We start from the raw sequence: 16,759 nt of genomic DNA, 5'->3' as shown, positions 1-16,759 counted from the left end.
GACTGTATTTTGTTACTGTTTCTCCCAAGGCCCTGATGTCGCTGTTTGTTCTCTCATCCAAAGATGGCTGGGTGAATATCATGTATGATGGACTCGACGCTGTTGCCACCGATGTTCAGGTAGAAATCCCACATTTTTCAACCATATCTCACCACCTACCCCATGTTCAGAACCATTATTTCCTCATGTGACACCTTCATGTTGCTCCTCACAGCCCAATATAACCTTCATGTTCCATAGTGTGGCAAAGGCTGGGCTAAGAGGTGGCTTTTCAGGACCTCTAAGGTCCCAAATTGATGAGATTACCTTCATACAATCGCTATTACACTGCTTGCAAATTGACCGGCTCATTGTCCCCTCGATTCCATTTGCAGCCTATCCGGAACCACAACCCGTGGATGCTCCTCTATTTCATTTCCTTCCTCCTCATCGTCAGCTTCTTCGTCCTCAACATGTTCGTGGGAGTGGTGGTAGAAAACTTCCACAAGTGCCGGCAACACCAAGAGGCCGAGGAAGCCCGACGCCGCGAGGAGAAACGTCTCCGCCGTCTGGAGAAAAAGCGCAGGAGTAAGGCGTTATATATGTCTGGTCGGTAGACTGTTTACAAAGGAATCTTTCTGGGCCTTGCCTGCCTCCAAACCGTAGCAGACCCCCCATTTAAAAATATTTTTTTTAAAAACGTAGAAATACGCAGCGCGTAATCCTTTTTAGACTTATTTTGAGAGGGTAACGGTGCAACGGTTGAGGTCACTTGCCGACGTGTGATGCAGGTAATAAAGTGAGGCAATTAACCCGTCCTCCGCAATTTGTTGCCAGGATATTTTGTGGTATTCTTAAAAAAATTTTGCTTTTTTTTTTACGCACATAAATTCACACACAGGGTTGTAACATGCAAAAATGACATTTATACTGATTTGAATTTATATTACTTTTTTTATTGATTTTTTATCTACTTGTCAATTCATCAATGAGAAATATCTAATACTCTAATACTTTAATTCTATTTATAAAAATCTAGGTTTTTAAGACCAGATATGAATTTATCAGTATATTTTCTTTAATGTAAATTCATTTTTTTTAATAGTTCTTTATACTATTATTCATTTCTAAACAAAAAAAAAACAACACTTTTTCGAACTTCTTTTTTTTTTTTATTTAAAAATGTAAAATGTTTTGGTTGGCTGTATCCTGTTTTGGGGACGTCATATATTTTACCCAAAATGGGATTCGGTCTTTACGGCCTGCGCCAGTCCAACTACGGCTCCAACTTTGATTCTTGAGTTCTAGAACTACCACAAATTATCTAAGATAAAATGCAAAAATACAGCAGATTGCTTCACTTTAGACAGAACGTCACTGGTGGCCCTAACCACCTTTTCCTCTCAAAACTCCCGTAGTGCAATTAGAATATTTTATAATTACCGACGCATGTCCCTGCATGCAACGCCCAGGCGGCAAAGAGGAGCGTAGTCTCACACTGAAGAAATTCAATATTTACTTCTATTCTTCTAGGATTAATAACCAAAAAAGACATGCACACTCAAGTTGACCTAACTATCTGACCCAGAACAACAGTAGAAGTGTCGCCATGGTAACCCTCAGGCCAGTGTTCCATAACGGCAGCCATTTTGAAACTCCTCGTTTGCGTTGAAGTCACTGTTGTTGTTCAGCTCCGTTGAACACACAAAACAAATTAGACAGAAAAATAAGGAATACAATCCGAGGGCCTAAGTGGGCGAAATGGGGAGGGCTGACATTTTTTGCACATGGATCTAGTAACTCGTAGTGACAGTGTTTGTTCCTCTGGAAGCGCCCAAGTAATGTTTTCAATTAATTCCCTCATATTTGATCGGGCCTGTAACTCAATCCTAACACCATAGTCCGCTAACATAATTTTGGAACTAGCTGCTAAAATTTCCAACCTTAGTTGCTCTTAGAATAGGTATACAGAATAGCGCGTGGGAACACGTCAAATCAACTACATATGTTAGGAAGCAATTTTGGGTCACGCATCTTCCGTGTCGTTGTTGTTTGTTTTCTGGTTTAAAATAGAATGCTAAGGAATTTCGACTGCTTACAAAACACCAGGAATATTGCGTGAGAAATTGATTCTTTAGACGGAGGGGTTTGTAACTTTCCGAGGGCCGGCAAATACCCCAAGTTTTGGTTTTTTTAAAATTGCGTGATTTTAGGTTTATGAGAGATAATATAAAGGGCAGAAAGAGCAGAGGGATGAGGGATATAGACACTGAGTGGGGGGCCGAGGCGTATGGACACTGGGGCGGAGGAGGCTGAGGTGTATGGACACTGAGTGGGGGGCCGAGCCGTATGGACACTGGGGCGGAGGAGGCTGAGGTGTATGGACACTGAGTGGGGGGCCGAGGCGTATGGACACTGGGGCGGAGGAGGCTGAGGTGTATGGATACTGAGTGGGGGGCCAAGGCGTATGGACACTGGGGCGGAGGAGGCTGAGGTGTGTGGGAAGGGATGGATACTGAAGGGAGGAGGGGGTATAGGGTTATGGACACAGGTAGGGTGGAAGAGTGTTGACACTGGTGGTGGGGGCAGAGGGGTATGGGCCCTTTTGAACATTGGGGAAGAAGGATGGCAGAGGGTTAGGAGACCTCCTAACATCTTTGTTCAAGTGGCTAGAGACCCCAACCAGGCATAGAGGTCTATGGATTGGGGATCAGAGGGGTAAAGGCACTGGGGGGAGGGTGGCAGTGGGGTATGGACATGGGAACGAAGGATGGCAGAGGGTTAGGAGACCTCCTAACATATTTGTTCAAGTGGATAAAGAACCTAACCAGGCACAGAGGTGTAATAGCGAGTAAAGGCAGGGACACTGGGAGGGGAGGCAGGAAAATGGAACTTGTGGACTGCAAAAGAGATGTGGTCTCAGAGAACATGGAGTGGTTGTGGGGCTGATGGGGGCCCAGTACGGATGTATGTGCTAATGGCGGCCCTGCTAATAATCCTTGCGCCAGTTCTGAATTAAGTTACCGATATTTAAACAAATGCAAAATTGCCAAAAACTTTTATTCTAAGCACAAGAGACAGCTAATGTGAGATGTACTTGAAATGTCTTCAAAACTGAGGAATTCTTTAAAAAAAATCTTAACGCAACATAAGAATTAAGCTTTTTTTCCCTGGTAATGGGTTTATTATAAATTTGGGTTATGTGGTCATTATTGGAGACGCACTCACTATATACAGGCTCCGAGGGGCAGTGTATAAACACGATGCTGTCAGCGTGACGGCAGATTGTCCTGGGAACAGAGACTCATTTACGGGATGGAAAGTTGAGATATATTGGAATGGGACCAAGGTGGCTCCACAAATTAGCTTCGGGACTGGAATAACAGTCTAGGTTCATTTCATTCTCTGTGTTCGAATATAATACTCAGGCCATATTATCCAAAATGTTTTCCCTAGACAAATCGTCCACTTCGTCTCTTGGTTTTCTCAAAGTGAATAGGAGCAGGTCTGGAATTTTTAAATTGAAAGGTGTTTAGAGGTTTGATTCATTCTGGCTGCTGTCTACAAGACTCTACCGTAATGGCATTTTATTCAGCCTCTGACCTCAAAACGACTTTTTATCCAGCCTCCAACCTCTAAATGACTTTTTATCCAACCTCTAAATGTTCCAGCTGGACTGGCACACTAGCTGCCGTGGACTACAACGGTCATCATGTTAATGAAGTGAAGGTTTTACAGAGATTGCTTATGTACTTGTGTTTTGTTATGCTTCCTTCTTGTTCAAGGGTTTTAAATTGCTACCCTGGCCTCTTATTCATGAGGATAACTTTACGAGAATGTGAAAGGCATCTCGTATTTTATGGGGTCATGGGCAATCTTCTGAAACAAAATAGTTGTGACGCTCTGCTTGGGCTGATGGTGCGCTTCCAATGAAGTCTTCGCTGATAGATCATTGCGAGTACGGGGAAATTACCATAAAATGCCCAGTCTTAAGGAGGCATTTTGTAATAGTTTATCTCAGATGTAGCAATCTACGTCTGAGCAGATGTTGCTGTACCCCTAGGCCCTACAAGGAGATGCACTACAATCTTACATGTTGAAACGTAATTCTATTTAACCATAACATCACCTTTTCTGCACCAGGAACAGGAAATAGTGTAAATAAAATGGTGCCCTTCCCTTGGAAGGCCAATATTCTTATTCAGTAATAAGTCAGGACAGTCAGTCCATTTAACTGACCAGACTTGACTTTAGTTGCTTGCCATCGCTTGCTAACACTCGCAAGACCACTCGCAGGTTCACTAATCTGCCAGAGGTCTGCAAGGTCTTGCAAGTGCCCGCAACTCGCATGTCCTCGTCTGCAACACACAAAATTAAAAACCCCAGCAACATTACTTTTTAAATATAAATTAAAATAAAATACTCAATAATAACAATAATTTAATAAATAATCATAAAAACCATGGGAGCCCCTATTAACCATGGGAGGGGGGCAACAAATCGGGGTTACCTCCCCTTCATCCGACTTCTGCTGCAGATTCGACTTTTTTTGCCAACTTGCAAACACTTAGTTAAGCGAATGGACCCGTTTGAATAGCACATGTGGTTAATCAGATTCTCCTTTCCAGAAAGATGGATAGTTCCGGAGTTTCGAGACTCCTGTTTCTCTGGTCCCAGCTGCGCGGGGAGCGTTTTATTATGCCGGCTGTTCCACGGATGAAGGGCTTCTCTTCCTCCGTTTGTGGAATGGCTTTTCACACATGGTTTGTTCGGCTGGAAGCTGTTTCTTCATGCGGACTGACACAGGCATCAGACCTAATGTGACTGTGGAATAAGAAAATACTTCAGCGACATTCAGAGACCATATCAAACCGTAAATTAAACACTTTTTATTTCTAAGGTTAGAAGTGGTCCCATAGTCCTGACACTTCCAATTTGTATTTAGCCTGAGTTTTCTGGCTAGAGAGCCCTTCAGCCTGCCTGAAAATATGTTATACTTTGTATTTTGGGGTAGTCATTGCTTATTTCAGATGGGACTACAAGTCCCATCATCCTGACGGGCCATTACTAACCATGCCTGAATACAGTTCCAATCATCCTCAGTCTCTTCTTGAACGGTGATATTGGGAGCCGCAGACTGACGAGGGTCGGTTCACTAGAGGGATTTTGGTCAGTGAGAAAGTTCTTGGTTAAACTCCTGTCATCCTCAGATAATGGGAAGTGTCTGATGAGGCTTGTAGTCTCTCAGCAGCTAGAGAAGCAGCCATTCTCCATAACTTTTGAATATTCAGCTTTGTCCAAGTTTATTTTAAAAATATCAAACAATAGTTTTTCAGAATTCTCATTGTCTCTGAAACGAGGATCTTTTTTGGGGATGAGATTATGGTTTACAAAGAAACCCGTCCAGAAGTTTTTTTATAATGATGTGCGAATTCTCCGTATAGCTGAGGAACGGCACCGAAATAGACAAACATATTGTTTGGAACAAATAACAACAAGTTTCCTTTTTTGGTCAATTGAGATCTTATAGCTACATTTTAAGAAAGGCAGATACAATACGACCGGGTGGGATTGGCTTCTTGGTTGGACCTTGTAGTCCCCAGCGGCCAGAGAACTAGAAATTTATTCAGAGAGCAGCACTGGGACCGCTAAAGCGTCAGATTTTTGATTATGAGCGTAGCGGACGCTGGAAGGATCAGAAAAATTAGTCTAAAATTGAAATCTGTTGTGTGTGTGTAGACCCCCCCCCCTACTATCTACTGCCAGAGAGGGGCACCTTTGTTTTAGAGGGGGTGTGGGAGCTTTGCCCCGTTTCTATACACATTATCGGGGCTTTTAGGGCTGTAGAACCCTGTGATCCCCTCATACCCAGCAAACATTCCGAGCTCCTAGAAAAGAGGGGCATCAGGGGAGGAAAGAAGGACACAGGTTAGGAAAAAAGGGCATTAGGGAAGTAAAGATGGTCATCAGGGGAGATAAAAAGGACATCTGGAGGAAAGTGGGGTACAGGAAAGAAAAAGAATGGCATTAAGGGAGGAAAGAGGGGAACCCAGAGAAGGCCTGAACAAACTAAACACAGACACTTGGGAGGTATCGCTGAGCTGTGACTGAGGCTTTGGTGTTTGTTGTAACTTTCTGCGCATGTAACTTGGATGCAGGAAAACGCAGCAAGCAAGTGTGTGTCTGTAAGTGCGTGTTTTTGCGCTATGGATTTTCATTTGATATTATCACAAGGGCCGCGTGTGAAATGAACGTAAGAGTAACATGCGCAGGGGAGAGCCTTGATAAAAAAAGCAGTATTCACAATAGTCGACCCCATGTTAATAAACTCCACTTCATTTCTCAGCAAAGTGGCTGGGTTCGTGCATTCAAAGGGTTAATGGGTTTATGAAATGTGAGTGGATGGATCTTATAAGGGGGGGAAAAGGATTTATCGGGAAAAATATCGACCCGCTGGCTAATGCATCTGACGTCTCCATGGCAACTTCAAATGTGCTGCAATTAACATTCTTAAATTAAAGAAGCCCAAACTGCAGAGGGCCGGTGGCTGCCAGCTCCGGTCCCAGCCGTGGTCTGTGATGACAGCCTCATCTATGATGAGTATTGATTGCCAGCCATGTGTTCTCCGCGTGAACTTTCAGATCATATTATCTCCCTATCCTTTGTTTATCCTGACTCACTAATCCAAATCATATGGTTTTGTGTCCTTTTATGATTCCGTTCAAACGCAGCCGCGTTCCGGGGACACGGGATCTGCTGGAGAACTTTAGAAAAAGAGTGAAAATAATCAATTTGTTACCGGTGCCATTATTTGTAGTTTAAGGTAATATGACCAGAAAAGGATACGAATGTTTAAAAAAAATAAATAAATCTGATTTTGTGATGTGTTAATTGATTTTTACTATGATATTAATTGTTCGGGGTCATGGTGGCTTCTAAAAGTGGCCAGAGACCTGGGAGCTCCTATTGGTTGGCTGGTAATGTTACTCCAGCCAATAAGGAGATTTGCCCCTAGGGTTGCTGGGCTTCAAAGAAAGGGTGAAGATGGGGCTGTTTTCCAAACTAGATGTTTTTTGAAGATCACGCATCTGCCAGCTGTCCCTTTTTCCCACTTGTAGTTACCCACATTCTATAATGTTGTTCCAGTTAAAAATATTAATATCATTTTCAGAATTATTTTTGGGAAAGAAAATATTTATTATTATTAAATATTTTTTTATAATTTAAATTTTTTTTTTTATTATTTTTGTTAGTTATCATATTTTTGAAAAATCCTAGTTATCAAAAATATAAATAAATAACTATTTTTTTTTGGATAATGTGTTAGATTGACAGAAGTACCAGTAATGCGTTGTTTTCAAATCCATATCTTAATGAAGAAAAAAATCTAAGAATGTTTAATCGAAGGGTAGGGAAATTTTTTTATTTTTTTTTTCCAAATCCCAATGCTTTTTTTTTATAAAACTTTTATCAGCCGCTGGTGTAAAATAAGCCAACTTTTTTTGGCTACCAAAAAAAATAAAGCTGATAAGAGCTTAATGATAGGATAATTCAAATATAAATATATAAGGATGGGGTCTCGTCACCTTCATTACCGTTAAGCTTGATAAGGCTGGACGGAGGAAAAATGTTGGAATGGCACTTTTCGTCCTCCCGAAGAGTTTGCACAACTTTTAATGAATACGGTAGACAAGTGATGGATGGATATAGATTTTATTGTTAGGAAGGCAGAACAATTTTCTCCGAGCTAATAGTGCTGTCACAGTGAGGGTGCCTCAAATAATTTTGGAAATATCTGCTCAAGTATTTTGCAATTGTAGGTCAACCTGATCAGGACGCGTGTTTAACTTGTTAATAACTGTAGTGTAAGGGGGGGCTAAAAGCTCCACCGCTGCGGAGCTGGCGGTGCCCCTTGTTTTAAGGATAATAATTGGGATATGACTTAATGATAAAAAAATTACAGGCTTGTTAGAAATTTTGAAATCTGTGTTTGATTTTGTGGTTTAAACAGAAAGCATCAAGGTGCGGGGGTGGGGGGTGGGGGTAAAGTACAATATGATCCTTTTTTCTTGATCCATTGAATTTCAGATTCAGGAGAGGTTAAAGGGGATCTCCAGTCATATTTTTATTCCTGTTATCAGATTAAAAATAAATTTTCAGAAATATTGCACTTTTTAAGTAGTTTTTCCCCCCATAATATAATGTTTTCAGGCAGCTGCTTATTGGCCATTTGTATGAGGTTCTCGCTCTGTTATCTGACCCCCGATCTACTAAACAAACTCCCCGACTCCTTATAATAGTGCCTGTGGGAAACAATAGAATGGCTCAGTCTTAATCACTCAGCGGGACACTCTGACTAATGAAAGTCAATAGAGTAATGGACTTCATTAGCATCGCCATAAAGCATCAGCTCAGTGTGGTGTATGAGCCGGGAAAGCCACCCAATATATTACATGGCTGAAAACAATGGCGGCTCCAGGTCTGCAGATAAAGGGAGTTTATTGGAACAAAATGAGATGAAACCTGGTTTTTGTGAATGCCGACCAAAATAACCGTATATCATTTCATCCATACATAGTTAAAATACCTTCCCTGACATTTCCTCTCAATGTATGTTGGACTGATACAGTTTCTATTGTCAAAGAACGTGAAACTGTAGCAGTTGACTTTAATGTCCCTTTAACTAGAGGGCTTCACTAGTCTTTGGTCCGGCAGATGACCTTCTACAGGAGTCAGATACGGAGAGGGAGCAAATTAGTTTGTAACCTGAAATAGTTAGCTTGGGTCCATGATTAGAATTGTTCAATGCGTTCCGTTGATCAGATGAAAAGAAATGACTCCACTTGGCCAAAAGAGGTGACGCAAGCCTTCTGTTCCAGCTTTGACCTCCGAGTGGTTAAGTCATGCGCAAACTCAGAAAGATCTGTGGTGTTGGTTGTGCTTGTGACATCAGTCCGTGTTGTGTGTTTTATTGATTGTGTCTGTGCAGTCTGGACCCGTGAGCATGCACTTTATACTCAGAAACGCAGTGTGTCAGTACGATGTGGCTGTATATCAGCAATGTAAGACAATGAAAAATGTGGAACAAGGGTATTACAAACGTTCTACTGTTTTTAACTAATATCCTTTTTTTTGGGTGGGGTGTTTTTTTTTAATAAAAAAACTAACATTCCATTAACTAACCTCAATTAACCAGATACACCACACTCAATGGACTGTTTATTGGGGGTCTCCTGGGTGTCATATGTGACAGATTGTATAAAGGATAAGTACAATAAAATTGGATTTTTCTGGTTTTATTGGCCTTGATTGACAGGCAGGAGACTCCGATAAACACCGGCTTTGAAACCAGATTCATGTGCGCTTACTTTCACCAACACTTTGGTAGCTGCCATGTGTCCCATTCACCAATAGCAATAAAAAAAATGCAAGGTTAGAAGCCAGGGCAGTTGATTTCACTTTTTCACTTTCACCTCCTCGGTTTTTGCCCCATCCGAAGCATGCTGCCTGTGGCATAACGGGAGTTCCTCTGCATGAGAGATGTTGCATGCTTCCCAAAAAAGCGATGACCATCTGATTTTATCTAGAAACCGACCAGATGGGGGCCCTATAGATGTTGGTGAAGGTCTAGAAGCCGACCAGATGGGGGGTTTGGAGAACCTAGACCTATAGATGTTGTGGAAGGAAACCAAAAGATCCAAATTTAGTGGAAAGGGGCAATTCGTTCTTAATCTAAGAGTAGATGGTCATAGAAGCCCAGCTCCGGTAGCCCAGATCCAGTTTAGATACCTATCCCTGGGGTATATGATGGTCAAACCCTTCACAAGATCAGGTGGTCATCCGTCTTACCTGAATTTCTACTGCTTTTATTAACTGCTTGTTTTCCAATGCTGTTTTATATCACTGATATTGTAAATGTATTATTTTTATTATAGAAATTTAAAAAAGAATAAGTTTTTTTTTATCCAATGTTAGCAGATTATTTAAGATTTTGTCCCCAGCATTCCACGCCACCAACTAACCCTTATTTTTTGCCTCCACCACACTTTTCTAAACATATATATCTTTATAAACCCACCAAAAATACATTGTTGCAAAAAAGGTCATTTGAGAAATAGATTCCACTTCTTAATATAGAATTATATATTATTAATTATTATTATAGCTCTTGCCAAAATACCCTCACCTGGAAGTGAATTCCACATCCCAACTGCCCTTACTGTTAAAAATGGGAAACTCGTTTCTCTAAATTATAGGGGTTGTCCCTGTGTCACCTGTAAGGGGTCTCGATATAAAGAAGCCCCCAAAATAACCTTGTTTGCCCATAAAAAGTGAAAGAAGTGAAAATTTAAATGCCCATAAATCTGTGGTTTTTCGAGGCCCCTGTTCATCGGCTATCGACTGGGGCTCTGCTGTAGCGGGATTGGCTCGCACAGAGTTAAAATTGAAGTCACTTCTCAGACTCTCTGAGATTTTTGTTTTCCTGGTATTCGGTTCGAAACAATTCTTTCTCAATAGATACTCGAGTTTGTTCAAAGTTATTTTCAGATCCACCGACAAGAGCTGGGAGAGGAGTCACAATGTATTTCTGGAAATATTCTCCCTTATTAATGCCAAAAAAAACCCCCAAAAAACCTAAAGCCTCCATAGTCTGGGTGTTTTAACTCTTTAATAGCCGAGTACGCTAACACGGCACATTTTAATCACAGTCCCTTCTATTTCCCAAGCAAAGCCGCACTTCCTTTAGTTAACCTTTTGCTTACACCTTTGTTCCCAAGGGGTTAAGGTCTGTTTAAAGAGACCTGATCATTCCAACAATTTAGCACCATGTTTCTGCGGGATGTCTGCGTTGCAAGAGTTAACTCTAAAACATGAGACGAGCCCGTGTTCTAAAAAGGAATTTTAAGATTCTGTCCCAATATATTAGTTATTCTAACAACTCAAGACAGGTCTGAAGATTCCTCTGTGTCTGCCAGGTCTCCATGAGCACTACTCAGTACTGTTTATTGTGCGTGTGTTTCTCCTTGCTTATAAATGGCTTCGGTAGGACGGGATCTCGCTTGGTTTGTTAATATGTCTTCTTGTGAATCTTACATTTCCATGCAGAGGCTCAGCGGAGACCCTATTACGCAGACTACTCGCCGGCTCGACGGTACATCCACACACTGTGCACCAGCCACTACCTGGACCTCTTCATCACCTTCATCATTGGCATTAATGTCATCACTATGTCCATGGAGCATTACAACCAGCCAAAGGTACACGCCTGACAGTAGGGAGTGCGCCCTCTGGTGGAGGAGTAACGTATAGCGAGGGACAATCCTTCTGCAAACCCAGGGAGCCACATTTTTAGTCCTGGGTCATTCATTGTAGTACACAACAGCCATTTTTCTCATGCTCTGCTCACAATTCCTTTTTTTTCATTTTATTAGGGCATTAATGAGTACAATCACCATATTTCAGATAAATGTAGCCTTATATACAATCCCTTGTTTTATAGATAGGTGCAAAGGCTATTTTATTATTATTATTACTATTATTTTATTTATAGCAACGGCTATTTATATTATTATCGTTATTATTACTATTATTATTTTATTTATAGCAAAGGCTATTTTGAGTCTATGGCTCACTAACTCATAATTGTCGAGATAATAAAAATTCTTAAGGCCCTGTTCGCCATTATTTTGTTTCAACTCCCAATTTTCGAGGTCAAATTTGATATTTATTGTGGAAAAACAAGATAAGTTGTGACCGATGGGTGAGATGCTTTTACTCCAGTTGACAAATCTATTTAATAATGAATTTATGTTCTAAGTTAAAGAAAAATCATCCAAAAGAGAATTTTGGTCAAAACGTTTGCTCCAATTTAGACGTCCTTAAGTTCCGACCAACCGCTATCCGAATAGAACGAAGAAGATAATATCCGTTGGCGCGTTCCGTTAACAACAAGAAGTTACTTTTTCCGTGAGAAGTCCCCAAATTGTCGGCTCGCGTTTCCTACCGATACTCTTTTGTCAGATTATGTAATCGTTAATGCAGATCCATCTGCTTCTTTTTGGCTTCGCTCGCTGTTTTTGAAGTATTTGGCCAGACGAGAAATAACAACGCAGAACATAAGAATGAGTTTTTGTGTCGACTATTGGGGTCGCGGAGTTCAAGGAAGAGACGGAGACGGATGGAGTCCGGTTTATGTGAATGTTTCTAATGCCTGTATTTAATTTTTTCCTGTTTTTTTTTTTACATTTTCTAACAGTCTCTGGAGGAAGCGCTGAAATATTGTAATTACCTCTTCACAATCGTCTTCGTTTTCGAAGCTGTCCTCAAGCTGGTCGCCTTTGGCTTCAGAAGGTTTTTCAAAGACAGGTAGGGTGTTGCTCAACTGTAACATAAGATCATCGCTCACCAGAAGAGCTGGCAATCTAATCACATGTGTATTGGCATCGTGGAAGGATATTTTTCTATTAAATAAAATAATTGTGTGGGTAGGCCAAAATTACGGCCGTGAATTTTTGGTATTTTTCATTAATCCGAATAAACCTATTTATAGAAAAACGAACCAATATGTACATCCGTTTTCTACATCCACGAGAGCAAGTGTCTTCACTACTTTTCTTTCATTAGTGACGCTCCCTATTAAATTTCTCCACTCCTTTGGTGAAAGCTGATAGTTGGGGGGGGCAAATACATACCCCCCTGCATTTGATAAGGGGGACACCATGATAATTTAAAGGGATCTCTTAGCTATTGCATACATTAAACACAATTGATTTGCACTTTCAGTTCGACTGTCACGTCCGTCTCTGTAACCTTTGATGGAGGTGAGAGAGGGAGCTGATAGTATAAGGGGTCCAGGCTACACGATTCGGGGGGCTTTTGTGAAAACCAATGTGGGGGCATGTAACCTACTTCCAGTAGATGCAGCCATGAAAACTGTAACGAACGCATACAACGGCTGATTGAACACCCAATGTACTTAATTAAACAAAGACACTATTTCTGTGATTTTCAAAATCATTCAACAATTTACAGGAGCCGTTTGTAGGTCCTCAGGCAGTTTCTCGTTTTTTCTCTTAATTCGGAAACATTTCATTCGGCAATCAGGCATCGACACATAAATGAACAGATTAAGAGGACACATGGGTCTTGTCACCGTTTGTGCCTGTTTATATCCAAACGCGATAGCTGTGCCAAAAAACACTTAGCACGTCGGGAGCGATAAGGGCGCTCTTGGTGTCGTTTAAAAGCACAGAGCGGCCGCGTTGGAGAGCCTGGCGCGGTGCCACCCTGCCCCGGCGCTGCCCGTTCCAGACAAGGTCACTTCAGAGTGACGGCGAGCGACACTCCACCGGTTCTCGATGTGATTTCCCGCGGCAGTAACTGCAATCCTCCCCACCTGCCCGGGGTGACAGTCGGCTCCTCGTTTCCGCACGGCAAGACGAGACGGCAGATAACTCTTATTTACAGGAGCGTCCGATCATTTCTGGGACAGCCACGGGTTGCGAGGGGCCGATGTGTCCTCTTTATCCTATTATACGGAACACCGTTATTCTAATAGACAAAGTATTTAACGTATTGTTATCTTTTATCTATATAGCGCCAACAATTCCCGCGGCGCCTCTTACAGTCCGTGCATTCAAATTGTCTAAGACAAGGCCAAGACGAACCGATACGTTAGATACTGAGGGCCCTGCTCGCAAGAGCTTGCAATCTAATTGACAAGTTATTTATTTGTGTATGATGTTGTTAGGTAATGTAACTATATATTGATTATTGGAGGCGGATATCGCACAAGTAGGGTTAAATAACATACGTAGATAAGGAGCATATGGGGAAGACATATTGTGATAATAACGTAACAATAACGTAACAATGTTGAAGAGATAATACGTTGGTTTTCCGCCAGGTGGAATCAGTTGGACTTGGCCATCGTCCTCCTGTCCATCATGGGGATCACCCTGGAGGAGATTGAAATAAACGCCTCTCTCCCCATCAATCCAACCATCATCCGAATAATGAGAGTCCTGAGGATCGCTCGAGGTAGGAGCTGACACTTTAAACGGTTCACTGGTCACCTCCTTCGACTCACGATATGCTTCATATTTGTATTATTTGTACCTTGGACGTAAGATGCGATCCCCAGGACCATCGCTTGTTCCTCGATAGGAATCCATGTTCCTTGCATAATAAATTTCACTTCCAGAAAAGTCTGGAATATATATTTTATTCTTTCCATTCCAAACAATTGTTTTCTCTTTGCAGTCTTGAAGCTCCTGAAGATGGCTACAGGAATGCGAGCCTTGCTGGACACCGTAGTACAAGCCTTACCACAGGTAACCCCAACCGCCTCCTTATCTCCGTCCTTTTTTTCTTTAAGAAGATGTCACTTTTGGGGGAAATATCCCAGGGATTGTAAAGTTTGAGTTCAGGAGAACTTCGAAAAAACGTTAATGTTCTACGTTCCAAGCTGCGGAATGCGTGTGCGCTGTTTGCCGTCTGTATGGAATAAAAACATTTTTGGGAGTCGGGCATTTATACCTGCTTATTGACCCTTAGGAATTATATTTTATTGTTGTGTTCCGGGCAAAAGTTCTGCAAAATGAAAAATTGTACTTATTGAGATTTACCAAAACTGGATTTTTTTTACCCATCAAACTGATAATTGTTACACTTACTGAAGGAGGTTGCTGGGTATGGCTTTGAAAGTGACCAATAGGTGGCAGTAGATTAAGGTTATCATGGATTAAGGAGAGCTCCATTCTTTATTTGCCCCTTGTGGGTAACGGGCATATCGTTGGCCGGCTGCACAAATGTCACCGAGTTTGGAGGCACATAGAAACGTAGAATTTTCCAGCAAATCTGCCCCATTTGGCCCCCGTCTAGTTGCCCGTTTCTCCTGCTGTAAAGACTCAAACCTTAATCAGTCGTTGGTCTCGTCTTAGATTCAGGAGCCGTATGTCTGTCCCATGCGTGTTTAATCCCCTCACTGTATTACCCTCTACCACTTCTGCTGGGTGGCTGTTCCTCAATGACCATTGTTGGTTCAAGCCATTCCTCTTGCCCCGTGGAATTTATAATCTTGTTAATTTAAAATGGATCTTTCTAAAACTTTAGAACGTCTTGTGTGTTAATGGAGTTTAAGCCGGGGGGGGGGGGGTAGGAAGTTAGTTAAAATTGTTACAGAGAGGGAATGTTGGGATAATTTAAGATAATTTAAGGGTGAGAGTTCTAAGGAGTCGTACTATGGAGGAACGTGCATATCCAGAGTACCGTGTTGCGTATGAAGCCTACTAGAGCCACCATGCATGGACCCGCTGTTAACGAGCCAGCAAGTTTATGATTCAGCTTCATCTGGTGGGACAGGCATCATCCAGAACCTGCGCATGGTGGCTGCCACGTCTTCCCTTTCAGTTACTGCCTCGTTTTCAAGGCTTTTAATAGATCAACGTTTTTATCCTCGCTTGAGTCTATCCTCTTTGGCAAACCGGCTGTCGGAATTCAGGACGCACAAAACGGCGTGTCGCTCATGATGGGAGAGGTGCGACGGCAGTTTGATGGAGCAGATGGGAAGGTGATCCTGATGAGTCTGACTCCGCCGGATCGGTTCCACACCGGCCTCGTCTCGTGATCGCAGGATGGCTTCTCGCATCTCATTGGGTTTGGTCCCGCTGAGCCGCCAGCAGCGGGAGACCAAGTACGAGAAGATGGCTCGTGTCCTGCTGCCCTTGGAGCGCGATGCCACTTGTTCAGCTTCCTGAGAAATCGCTCCTGACAGGCCTCCCTGGGAGCCCGGAATATAGTTTGCTTGACTGACTGAAATGCCACGGCGTGGGCCGCCGATGCAGAAATAATTAATCCAGGAGAGATGAGACGCTCCATGTGTTGGAGAAACCTCCTGGGAAGCCAACGGCCGCCTCCAGCAACCCCCACGCTGAGCCCAACATTATATGTCTACAGTGCGGATTATGGCAGCGTCAGCCGTGCCACCGACTACCTGCCAGCCAGAGTTTGTCATGTACCAGGGTTACTTACTGGAGTGAAAGAGAGGGGCAAACGGGCGCGTTAAAGAGACTTTTTACACACTAGAGTTACAGTTAGTCAGCCTTGAACCTGAAAAGCTATTTAACGGCAATTTATTTACTCAACAAAACTCAGCTTTGCCCAAATCCTGGTAGTTTGTGGTCTATGTTCCTGCCTCCAGTTGAGGTTTAGCTTTCCTATTGGCTGTGGCATCACAGCAGCTATGGCACATTGCTCACGGTGGGGCTTCCCTGCACCGTAGCTAAGGATGAATGGTCTACGGTTCAAATACATCAAGCTTAGGACCCACAGATTTACAGTTCGGTAAAGAAACACCCCACAAGAGATTTATTCATTAATCGTATATCATTCATTCAACCCCCAGGGGAAGGATTTAGGGGCCCTAAAGAAAAATGTTTATTAGGGCCCATCTTTAGCGAAACAAGCTACGTTACTCAATTCTGTTTGAAAAATTGGCGGCACAGATTGTAATAATTCCTTTACAACCATTTAAAGCTGCAGTTCCACCTACTCTGCCAAATGTAATGCCTTTATAACTAAATTGTTATGGGAAATAAAAGCAGGCGCTGATAGGTTGTTGCCATGGAGACTTAAAAAAAGCTTCTTAAAAGTTTTTGTTGTTTCTATATAACTAAAGTTCAACAGAAAAAAATAAAATGACAGATTTGCTAAGGTTTATTTGCTTAACGTCCAAGAGCCCAATTATCATTTCATCTAACAATATACAGAAGTTACAACA

At 42.1% G+C, this 16,759-nt stretch overlaps 1 protein-coding gene across 1 annotated transcript in view; it reads left to right on the top strand.

Moving 5' to 3' along the window:
- LOC149285776 (voltage-dependent T-type calcium channel subunit alpha-1H-like) overlaps positions 1-16,759 on the top strand; it is a 180,470-nt gene that overhangs the window by 155,090 nt on the left and 8,621 nt on the right. Inside the window, exons 23-28 of the mRNA XM_089494843.1 lie at positions 30-119; positions 375-567; positions 11,086-11,237; positions 12,236-12,345; positions 13,886-14,019; positions 14,242-14,312. Of these exons, the coding sequence (XP_089350969.1) occupies positions 30-119; positions 375-567; positions 11,086-11,237; positions 12,236-12,345; positions 13,886-14,019; positions 14,242-14,312 (750 nt within the window). The remainder of the gene's footprint in view (positions 1-29; positions 120-374; positions 568-11,085; positions 11,238-12,235; positions 12,346-13,885; positions 14,020-14,241; positions 14,313-16,759) is intronic.

This window comes from Sceloporus occidentalis, unplaced genomic scaffold (assembly GCF_023333645.1).
Source record: "Sceloporus occidentalis isolate IW3139 unplaced genomic scaffold, rSceOcc1.0.p SCAF_76, whole genome shotgun sequence".
NCBI classification, from domain to species: Eukaryota; Metazoa; Chordata; class Lepidosauria; order Squamata; family Phrynosomatidae; genus Sceloporus; species Sceloporus occidentalis.
This window is presented reverse-complemented; position numbering and strand designations above follow the sequence as displayed.